Source organism: Ostrea edulis, chromosome 5 (genome assembly GCF_947568905.1).
Source record: "Ostrea edulis chromosome 5, xbOstEdul1.1, whole genome shotgun sequence".
Lineage (NCBI taxonomy): Eukaryota > Metazoa > Mollusca > Bivalvia > Ostreida > Ostreidae > Ostrea > Ostrea edulis.
Genome location: NC_079168.1, coordinates 57,978,591 through 57,991,022, shown reverse-complemented (window position 1 = coordinate 57,991,022; position 12,432 = coordinate 57,978,591). Strand labels below are relative to the sequence as shown.

Sequence of the window (12,432 nt, the reverse complement as noted above, 5' to 3'; positions counted from 1 at the left end):
AAGCATTTTCACGATTGTAGTATGTACCTTCTGTGGTACTCTTGTTTCAAATCTTACAGGCATCCTCATTTTGTAGATTAATTAAGCCATGGCGACTGGAAGGTTTAAAGGTTTACATAAAAATGTACAGTTAAACTTTGGAATCTCAAACATCGATATCCGAATATCATTTGTATGCTCAAAGCTTTTCTCGACCCCATCGAGTTCAAGATAATGAGGTTTGACTGAACAAAAATTTATTTTGAGCAAACCTTAACAAACAGAAGGGTGTAATTTTTCTATATGTAAAATATTATAATATTTTAACTTCCTCGTGTAGAGTCCATTAAAATTTTTCCAGACTATGACCCCTGGGCCAAAGGTTGGGCTGTAATATTGGGCAAAGTTTTACCTGGGAATATGTGAGAAAATTCTTCAAAAATCTTCTCGAGAACCACAGGGGTACATGAAGATTGTCAAATGAATATGCACACATCAGTATGTAGTTTTGAATTAGTTTTAGTTTCTTTACAATTGGTAAAGAACATTGCAAAAGTAAATATTTATTAATATTTACACTTCCAATGTTATTGCCTATTTTGAAATATCGATACATAAGAAATTAATGTTGTCAAATAGAATGTAATTTATTGGGTATACACAACAAAAGCATGGATGTAATTTCTGCATAATTGCAGACCTGTCTCACCTCATTGTTTTATACATAACACAAACAACCTAGATGTTTATTCCTTATAGGTATTATAAATCTAATGTCTCTGTCACATACCAGGTATAGATTGTTATGTTTTCTACATATTGGAGGTAGTTAATTCTGCACATTTTAAGACATTTAAAGATAATTAATACATCCACGGTTAACTGGTCGATTGTTTTGATCTCACTTGCAGAGAGAAACATATGTACTTGTACAATAACAATATCCATTGTGAGTAATAATTCTATAGAAAATAAAAGTAAACATTGTAATTGAATAATAGATTATAAGTCAAACACACAGTGATATGTCAAAAACAAGAGATGATAAGTCAAGCACACAATATGATATCACAAACTCTCGAGATAAAAGTTGATTGCTTTACATAATTTTTGCTTGGTAAAACTATTAATGTGTCCGAAATATACCATTGTACAACAAGGAAATAATTTATCATATATATAATATGCAAGCATCCTCATGTAAACCTAAAATGTGCAAAAATTTAGTTTGTTGAAACTATGATTCCCAGGGCCTGTCCACAATAGGGGAGGACTTTATCCCTCTATGAGCAAGGTGACTTAAATTGGGGTGAACGTTATATAGGTTTATGATTATATGCATCCCACCCCTACAACAGATGGGGGTAGTGGAATGGTTATACTGTAATCGGGTTGTCACCCCTGACAACTTTTATTCTCTTATCAAAGGAATCTTGCTCACATGACACATCTTGGAATTATTCTTTGAACTCGCAGATGCTGCATGTGAGCTAGGTTTTGTGATTTAGTGACTCAATCAAGTTAAAGACAACCTTCAGGTCTAGATTTTGTGATTTAGTGACTTGGGTTAAAAGACAACCTTCAGATCTAGATTTTGTGATTTAGTGACTCAGGTTAAAGACAACCTTCAGGTCTAGATTTTGTGATTTAGTGACTCGGGTTAAAGACAACCTTCAGATCTAGATTTTGTGATTTAGTGACTTGGCTTAAAAGACAACCTTCAGATCTAGATTTTGTGATTTAGTGACTCGGGTTAAAGACAACCTTCAGGTCTAGATTTTGTGATTTAGTGACTCGGGTTAAAGACAACCTACAGGTCTAGATTTTGTGATTTAGTGACTCGGGTTAAAGTCAACCTTCAGGTCTAGATTTTGTGATTTAATGACAACCTTCAAGTCTAGGTTTTGTGATTTAGTGACTCGGGTTCAAGACAATCTTCAGGTCTAGATTTTGTGATTTAGTGACTCGGGTTAAAGACAACCTTCAGGTCTAGATTTTGTGATTTAATGACTCGGGTTAAAGACAACCTTCAGGTCTAGATTTTGTGATTTAGTGACTCGGTTAATAGAATGTTAAAATTGAACTTGCACATGTGACACATCTTGAAAGGCTTCACTGACTATGGTTATACAAGTTTGTTCTCCCTTATAGAAAGTGAAATGCAATCCAAAATTATGATGTATTTTAGAATTCTTCATTTATCCAAGAAAATCTGAATGTTTCATTTGAACTACATTTTATGCTTTGCTCACCTCATGACTAGTGAAATACTAAATACAGAAAGCTACAGTTTTGTAGCGAATGGAATACAAATCAAACTTGTTTTTATGACACATCTTTCAACTTATGATCCAGATGCTGCATGTGATGATCATTTTGTGCTTAAATGGTAACTCTGGTTAAGAACAGCATATAATTACCGTATAACGGGTATTTTCTGCAGTTGTCCATATTTTGAGGGTAACTCTGGTTAAGAACAGCATATAATTACCGTATAACGGGTATTTTCTGCAGTTGTCCATATTTTGAGGATAGGTTTAAATCCGCAAAAATTACAATAGCAAAGTATATACACATGCATATAGGTATAATGCAACTGCAGAAACTGGAAATGCAGAATATAATTTACTACCATTTACGGATGAATTAAAATTGCAAAAAACTTCCAACTGCAGAAGATACCCATTATATGATATGTTCTTACCTGATGGCAAGTAAATTCAAACTTATTGTATTACATATAAGTTGTGACTTGATGATCCAAGTTATGTTTTGTAGATTGTCACAAAATATGTCATGTAGAGGGCTTAAGTGAGAAAATATGAAATTTTGTAGTGAGGTGAAAAATTATTTTGAATCGTCTCATCAAAACAAGCCTCTTAACAAAATATGAAAAAACATGAACAAAAATGTATAGAAATGGTGTTAAAGTTTTTTCATTGGGAATTACAGTTTTTCAAATGCAGACAATTTAAAAGGTCTGAATAGTTAATATTCATCTCACGGTTGTATTTCATTTTCATGAAATTGATATGTCATGATTTTTTTCCCCTGCAGACATCTGATTCAGCAAACATAGATTTTGAGACTGTCAACACCTACACAATTCGTATTGTGGTTAAAGACGATGGAAAACCAAGTTTGTCTTATGAGAAAACTATTATAGTCAGTGTAGAAGATGAAAATGAGGCTCCGTGGAATATATTGCTGTCGGCCAATGAGGTAACAAGATTAGCAGTCTGGCGACAGCCTTGACCTTCAAACGGTGTTAGTAGGTTGAGTAGTCTCTGTAGAGATATTCGTTTTCAAGATAAATAGAGATAAAATTAATAAAAGAGTAATACGAGACAAAAACCATGGTAAAGTTGAGGTTTGTTGATCAGAATATGATTAAGTACATTACGAAATCTAGACCAAATGAACCCTGCTGCATTTGTTTTCTGTGTTAAAAGGGAAAATTTAATGGAACCACTACCAGTATATGAAAATTGTTTGTAAAACATTATAGGGTGTTTCAAATATCTCATATTTTTAAGTGCTAAATAAATATTGAAAAATCAAACATGAAAAATATGTTTCTCATTTCTCACAAACTCTTTAGAAGTGTGAACTTAGAATTCTGTTTTGTTTAAATAAGGTAACCTAGATGTTCCTAGTACTAATACCAAGGTGCAATTTCTTTTAAATCATTTTATGTTCTCTAAGTCTGCATGCATTTCTTCATCCTTATTATAGCCCCACGTTTGTATTCATTGGTTCACCCTTGTGTACAAAATTTAAGTGTACTTCTGATATGATATCAGTTAGGGGTGAAACGATACAGTACCTTCTCGATTCGATTCGATTTTCGATACTTTAGTCTCGATTCGATGATTTTCAATTTGATACAATAACATGTACCAAATTCTTTATAAAGCTAAGATTTTTTATGTTTCATTGTATTTATTGCTCTCTGCAAATAAATTCTACATAATGTAAAAACGTTAAAAACATGAAGCAACACTCTTATCACTTGTCCTAGAGCCGAAATGTCGCCATACCCTGGATTTATACATTGGGGGTGCATTTTTCAACTCGACTGCGTCCATTTTGATACAGCAAAGTTTATTTGTATGTTGATTGGGCAATTTTCAATTCCATTTGCTAATCAGAAACCGTGTTATCAAGAGCAATGTGTGCTATGATTTTAGAACCGTATTGAACTGAAACAGACCCGGAATAAATCGAACATCGAATCGAGACCACTACATCGCGATTCGGCCATATCGCGTCGCAATGCATCGTTTCACCCCTAATATCAGTTAAAATTGCTTGGATGCTACCTTGCATTAAGTATACAAAATGTATTTTGCATCCTATTTGAATGATACAGTAATGGTACACACTTTAAAAGATTTGGGTACCTATTGATTTTAAAGAAATTGAATGTCCAAATAAGAAAACACTTTTGAAAACATACCCTTACAGTAAGAAATTGTTGTGCCTTACGTATCAGTGTTGTGATCATGAATGTAACCTTATAGATTGGGTTGTCTAGTCCAAGTGCTGTTCTATGATTTAGTATACATGCATGTCCATCCATGGTGAGATGAAATGATTTTGTGTAGGTTCCAGAAAGAAGAATTCCAGGATCTGTTATTGGGATTCTAAGAACTGAAGACCCTGACAACAGTCAGAGAGAGCTACAGAAGTTTGTGTACAGTCTGGAGAACGATGCCAAAGGCCGAGTAGAAATCAAAACTGACCAGTTAATGGCAAGTAACTTTTTGAAATTTTAGTTAGTCACTGTACGATCTACAGTATTTTACTGAATATAATACACCCTTTTTTTCAAGAATTTTTTGGGATTTAGAAAGGGGAGCATATTTTATACTGCAATAAGTTTATGACCATTTTTTCCCCAGCTGGGAAAAATTGATCTCAAGATAAATATTAATACGCCAGTTTCGAGATACGAACTCTTCTGTATAGGAGGTGCATATAGTGGAACTTTGAATGCCCAAGTGGGACAGAGTGGATATACAGTCAACGAGGAAGACGATGAAATGTATTATAAGCGGCTTCTCTTTAAATATGTAAATGTGGGAAATACTAAATACTATCGAAAGAAATGTTTTACCGAAGTGGAAACATACAAACAATGTCATATTTGCAAGAAATATCTTGGATATGGTACTTATGAATAGCGAAATAACGTGATAGGATAAGAATTGTATGTCTTTAAATACTCTCTAAATACTTATCACTTACTTTGTTTGTGTATCAATTGAATTCAGGTTATCAAACAGCATATGAGAAACTTACTGAGTACATTCACTTACGCTGTGATGAATATCTGTCCCACCCCCGCGTGTAAACAAATTCTTTCGCGCCTTACTATTTACGGGAGTTCTCCAAAGGGAAATAACTCGGACGTATCTCGAAACTGGCGTATTGTAGAAAATGTGACACATGCAGTATGTAAATAATTAGATTATTTAGAAACAGCAAATTAAAATTCATTGAATCTGAACATTCTTTACCTTGTGCCACCATTTACGTATATGCACTCAATTCCTTTTCACATTCTGAAATAAACGAAGCTAGGTTGGAAAATAATTTGCCACTTAAGTTAGTTTACTGTAAGGTTTATGAATATTTTTCAATGAAATTTTGAAATAGTGTAATTTTCTTGTGCATAAGAAATAATGAGAGGCCGGTGACCAGCACATGTTTTATGAAGCCCTTGTCATTTGATTTTGTCAGATATCTCCTCGGGGCAAAGAAATACCCAAGAATTTTTTTTTCACACAAAGCTTTTTTCAATAATTGAAAAAACAAATTGTGCAGAATGTCGGAGACAAGAATTAACATGCTGCCTGATTTCCACAAGTCGGCATTTAATCTCACCCTCTGCAAACAAAGTTTGGGGGGTATAGTGGAATCACCCAGTCTGTCTGTCCAGACAAATGTTTGACTTACAGATTTAATTTGAGCTTATTAACTCATAAGTTTTCCATAAAATTGATTCCTAAGTTAGCTTTGGACAATTATTTTAACTCAAAACTTGCGCACAAGTTATGCATCCATGATTTAAGAGTTCTAACTCCTAAGCTGGAGCTGGGTAATTGATTTAACACATAAAACTAGTCTATATTAATGGACAAGTGACACAATCCATAACTTAAGAGAACAGTTTTCTAGCTGAAATATGCCTCACAAACAGTAACTGAGCAAATTTATAGGCAAAAATTAGGAGCTTAACTCCTAATTCTTTAGGAGCTTGCATGTTTGAATTGGGCAATTTTTTATATGCCCGTCATTAGACGGGACGTATTATGTTATGGCGCTATCCGTCCAGCTGGCTGGCCGTCCCGAGTCATGTTTTCCAGACATTTTTCCATAACGGATGCATGTACAACTTTGAAATTTGGTCACAATATCTCCCTCAAGAATTGTAAGAGTGAGTTTGCATTTCAGCTGGATTGGTCCATCCTTGACCTACTTTAGGGCTATAAGTAGGTCAAACAGTTTTCCGGACTTTTTTTCGTTACTGATACAGATATTGCCCTGAAATTTACACATAAGCTTCCTTTCAGAGGAATATAAGTTCTGTTTGCATTTCAGCTGGATTGGTCCGTCCGTCCATGACCTACATAAGGATTAAAGTAGGTCAAACAGTTTTCCGGGCTTTTTAGCTCACCTGAGCTGAAAGCTCAAGTGAGCTTTTCAGATCTCCTGTTGTCCGTCGTCTGTCTGTCTGTAATTTTTTTACATTTTCGACTTCTCCAGAACCACTGGGCCAATTTCAACCAAACTTGGCCAAAAATATCCTTGGATGAGGGGCTTTCAAATTGTTTAAATGAAGGGCTATGTCCCTTTCAAAGGGGAGATGATCACAAAAATGCAAAAATAGGGTGGGGTCATTTAAAAATCTTCTCAAGAACCACTGGGCCAGAAAAGCTGAAATTTACATGAAAGCTTCCTGACATAGTGCAGATTCAAGTTTGTTAAAATCATGGCCCCCGGAGATTGGATGGGGCCACAATAGGGGATCATCTACCAGGGGTAGGTTGGGGCCATAATAGGGACTAAGGTTTTACAAGCAAATATATATGGAAAGTCTTCAGATATGGGCCAAGGTGACTCGGGTGAGTGATGTGACCCATGGGCCTCTTGTTTTCGTTACGGATACAGATATTGCCATGATATTTAGTCATAGGCTTCCTCTCTGAGGACTACACGTTCAGTTTGCATTTCAGCTGGATTGGTCCATTCTTGACCTACTTTTGGACTAAAAATAGGTCAGACAGTTTCCTGGGATTTTTTTCATTATGGATACAGATATTGCCCTGATATTTAGTCAAAGGCTTCCTCTCAGAGGAATACAAGTTCAGTTAACATTTCAGCTAGATTGGTCCATCCTTGACCTACTTTTGGACTAAAGATAAGTCGGACAGTTTTCTGGGCGTTTTAGTCCTCTACCGACAAAGTCGAAGGGGACTTTAGGTTTGTGCTCCGTCTGTCTGTCAGTCCAGTTTTCGCACTTTTTTTCTCTGTTCTTGCAGATATTTCTTTTATATTTTGTATGTTGCTTTGCCATAACAAGTTACAGATCAAGTTCGAATTTCATCTCGTTCCGTTGATTTTCCATTAAGTTATGGCCCTTGGACTTAGAAAAATAGCATGAATTGTTAGTTTACATCCAAGTTTCTTATCTCTGTAGATAAGAATACTACACTCATTAAAACTTCTAGCATAGTAATACAATAGTATAGCTAAATTATTCATGATCACCTACATGTCACAGTTTATTGACTTGGTTAAAGACCTAAACTGAATTATAAATTTGTCTTTTTTCCTGGTCTAGTCTCTACTTAAATAGTAGTTGATTTCCAACATTCCTATCCTGGTTCCCCAATTTTTGCTTTTACCATAACCTAACATAATGAACTTTGAATATCGTTGTGATACCATAATTTTTGCAACCGGTAGGGGACTATGTATTGCCATGCAATACTCTCAGAATGCTTGTTTTCATTATGGATATACAGATATTGCCCTGATATTCAGTCAAAATCTTCCTCTCGGAGGAAGGCAAGTGCAGTTAACATTTCAGCTGGATTGGTGCACTATGACCTACAGTATTTTAGGGGTAGAAGTAGGTCAAACAGTTTTCCGAATTTTTTTTGGGTATGGTCACAGGTATTGGTATTTGCTCTGAAATTTAATCATAACCTCCCTTTAAGAGAAATACATAATCAGCTCACATTTCAAACATTTCAACTTAATTGGTGCACCATGACCTACTTCAGGGCTAAAAGTAGATCAAATGGTTTCCTGGACTTTTTATCATCATTGATAGATATTGCTCCGATATTTTTTTCAGCCTCACTCTCAGAGAAAAACATAATCAGTTCACATGTTAGATGGATTGGTGCACCATGACCAAATTTAAGGCTTTTCTATTCAGAATGTGTTTTGTACGTATCAATTCAGAGTGCTCAATATGCTTCCAGGTTGAATTTCACTGTCTGACGGGCGTATATTGTACCGTTTGCAGTACTCTTGTCTTTTGTAGTAAACAGCTGGTATACATGCACGAAAATTTCAGAGAGTTGTGTTTGAATTTTTCATTTCTCTACAGTATCCAAAGCATTGTTTTTAGAGACAGAACACCAATTATTTACAGCACCTATCAAAGCCTTAGATCATAAGGAATATTGATTTGATTGATTCTCTAATCAATTATGATCTTTCGATCAGAGAGCTAGTTGTCAACTTCCCATCACTAATACTGTAATAAAAGGGTTTCAAAACTACCTTGGTTTAGCAAGTATTACTTTTTGTTTTGATGGCACAGAATTCAGTATGTAAAATTGAATTTGAAGAGCATGTAAAATTGTTGGCAGGTGAAAAAATCCACCCTTTTGTGTGATGACCAGCCTTGTGAGTTTGACTTTGAGACCGAGCCAGTTGTCAATATCAAAGTAAAGGTCACAGATAGTGGTTCTCCCCCCTTGACCTTTGTGAAGACCTTGACATTGATGGTAGTAGATGAGAACGACCCTCCACAGGACATCAGATTAGCAGGGAACTCCATAGCAGAGAACAGCCCAGCAGGAACTGTCATAGGTATATTATGTACAGGGACCCAATGTAGTGTCACATTGTTTGCTCATGCACAACAGATTCTTCTTATACCAGCACTTTCTAAAGAAACTTCTTATCCCCGCAATTTCTAAGGAAAGTTCGGGAATATTGTTGTTACCATGTTCCGTCCGTCTGTCACACTTTCTTTATCCTCAAACTCCTCCTTCATCTTAAGAGCCATTCTCTGTAAGCATCAAAATTTTCAATATAGGGATGGATAGGTACCCTCACAGATTTTGTTGAAATTTGGCATATAGTGATTATTTGATACCCTCTCATAGAATTTGGTACCAAAATTCGAAATTGAGGTGCCGTTGCCATGGTAACAAGAACACCTTGAAAATAGTTCCCAAAATGCTTAGAATTTGCTTGATTTTGGCCTGTTTTTTATTAAACATAAATAAATTAATTTTACTGGTGTACAAATTTCTCTTTTGCTTGCTTAAAGATTAGGTTAAGCATAACAAATACATATTAAAACATCAATAAATCAATATTGGATTACCTATTGTTCCTGAAGTTGAAAAATTAATGTTTTGGTATTTTTACTATTTTTGAAAAAAATCCCATTTTATGACATCATTTATAGGAAAACACAACAACACATCTCTATGAAAGTTATATATGATTTAATTCATCCCTTTATGTGCAAAATGTAAAAAAACAAAAACAAAAACAAAAACAAAAACAAAAAAAACACAACCAATGTCTTATTTTGCTAATTAAAATTATATAGCTTCAAAAATTGGTTGCCATGGTAATATGAAATATCTCATGATCTGAATATATGAGTCAAATTTCAATATCTTATCAATATAATATCCTTTATCTATTAAATTGGCATAAACAATGATTCATATTATGTATTCTCATGTAATGAAATATTTCAGTTGTCATAGCAACCAATTATTTCAGTACTTTATAACAAAGTTTTAATAAGTAAACTAGTATGATAATTTGTATCAGAAACCATTACAGGTCTGCTTATTACCATGTGATAGTGTAAACTATCTCATTGTCATATAATCTTTAAACATATAAATTGATGTACAAATGACTGCTCAAATTACATGTAGCAATGAATGATTAATCATTTTGTTACCATAACAACCATTATATAAGATATATGATTCCTTTTAGCTTTGAAGAAAAATGCTTACCATAAAACTGATTTGTTTTCGGAAGCATTAATTAAAATGTTTGTGCCTATTGTTATGTGAAAGTGTTCTGTCATTAAATAATTGTTATAAAGTACAAATTTCATAATTTCCATGGATTAGTCATAAGTTGGTGAAGCAAACATTTATAAAATCTTCAAATCAAAAGGCATTGGTAGAAGATTATACTTAAAATGAAATTTTATGAATGTGTTTGAATACTTTGTATCGAATGTAATTTTGACTTTTCACAAGATTATTTATTTATCTAAAGGTACATGTATTTCCTGTAAAAACATTATCTGACTCTTTAATTATTTAAATTTAGTTATTACAAAGGAGAAAATATGAAGAAAAATATGTTACTATGGAAGCAACCACAATCATTGAATTTAATGTACTTCAGTATATTGATTCTATAATATTATAACTATTACAAAAATTACTTTATCTTTGTATTCATAGGCTGGCTACAATATACTAATTAAGAAAGAATTCAATTTGTAATTTAGTTGCTATAGAAACCTACTTCCATGGAAACATGATGTTGGTTATTTAGATCTCTTTTTATTTACATTAACTACAAGTATTTTACCTACTTATACTCATGCAGTTGAGTCAGTTTTGACCAGAGATGGTCCAAAAGTCCTGTTATAAAAATGTTGGTAATCAGACTGTTTTCGCCATGGAAACATTAAATAGGAACTGTAGCAGCTACATGTAACTTTAATATATTAATTATTGGGTATGCATGCTTTTCTTGACACTGATTTTTATCAGTTCTCCACATTCTGAACAGTGTTACATAGGTACTAAAGCTTTCTGATTTGTTTTGTATGTCAACTAAAGCTTTCAAGGTACCAGAAACATGTTACTTAGGTCATAATCTACTTACACCACCCTTTCTTTTCATTTTGATTAATTCAACTTTAGTGAAAAAACAACTGAATATGGATCGTCATTTGGTTAATGTGTCAGTACTCAGACTCTCCAGAAGAACATAAGTGCACTTTTCTATTTAATTTGTAGCAAATAATTTCATTCATTTCCATGAATATCGGATTCTGTGATGATGGCTTTATAAAATATAATTTGCAATGCAAAATTGAAATTTAATGCCTAATAAAATTTCCAACACATCCATTGTGTATCATATTACACAATTTACAGGGGTTGGGGGATTGTTGTTAAAAACAGGTTTAGGTTTTGTATCAAAATTATAAAATGGGTTTATGTGCCATAGGTGAAGAATGACTTATAAGATGCAGGCATTACAAAAATGCTGCCCATGCACCTCCCAATTCGGGATGGGGGGTGTTGGTGTTATTTTGTTTTTAAAAGAAATTTTGTGTCCATTTTGGTTATTTTAAGAATTTTAATTTAAAGTTGTCCTGTTTCTGTCATACTTATCCTGATCGTTTTTAGCTCACCTGAACCGAAGGTTCAAGTGAGCTTTTCTGATCGCTTTTTGTCCGTCGTCTGTCTGTCCGTCTGTCTGTGAAACTTTTCACAGTTTCATCTTCTTCTCATGAACCACTGGGCCAATTTCAACCAAACATGGCCAAAAGCATCCTTGGGTGAAGGGCTTTCAAGTTTGTTCAAATGAAGGGCCATGTCCCTTTCAAAGGGGAGATAATCACAAAAATGCAAAAATAGGGTGGGGTCATTTAAATATCTTCTTCTCAAGAACCACGAAGCCAGAAAAGCTGAGATTTACATGAAATCTTCCTGACATAATGCAGATTCAAGTTTGTTCAAATCATGGGCCCCGGGGGTTGGATGGGGCCACAATAGGGGATCAAAGTTTTACATACAAATATATAGGAAAAATCTTTAAAAATCTTCTTCTCAAGAACCACTGAGCCAGAAAAGCTGAGATTTATATGAAAACTTTCTGACATAGTGCAGATTCAAGTTTGTTCAAATCATGGCCCCCAGGGGTAGGATGGGGCCACAAGGGGGGATCAAAGTTTTACATACAAATATATAGGGAAAAACTTTAAAAATCTTCTTCTCAAGAACCACTGAGCCAGAAAAGCTGAGATTTACATGAAAGCTTCCTGACATAATGCAGATTCAAGTTTGTTCAAATCATGGGCTCCGGGGGTTGGATGGGGCCACAATAGGGGATCAAAGTTTTACATACAAATATATAGGAAAAATC

General features: G+C 34.3%; 1 protein-coding gene across 1 annotated transcript in view; it reads left to right on the top strand.

Moving 5' to 3' along the window:
- The window catches only part of LOC125651112 (protocadherin Fat 4-like), a 137,079-nt gene that overhangs the window by 59,312 nt on the left and 65,335 nt on the right, over positions 1 to 12,432 (top strand). The window contains exons 14-16 of the mRNA XM_048879703.2: positions 3,037 to 3,201; positions 4,587 to 4,733; positions 8,871 to 9,093. Coding sequence (XP_048735660.2) covers positions 3,037 to 3,201; positions 4,587 to 4,733; positions 8,871 to 9,093 — 535 coding nt within the window. The remainder of the gene's footprint in view (positions 1 to 3,036; positions 3,202 to 4,586; positions 4,734 to 8,870; positions 9,094 to 12,432) is intronic.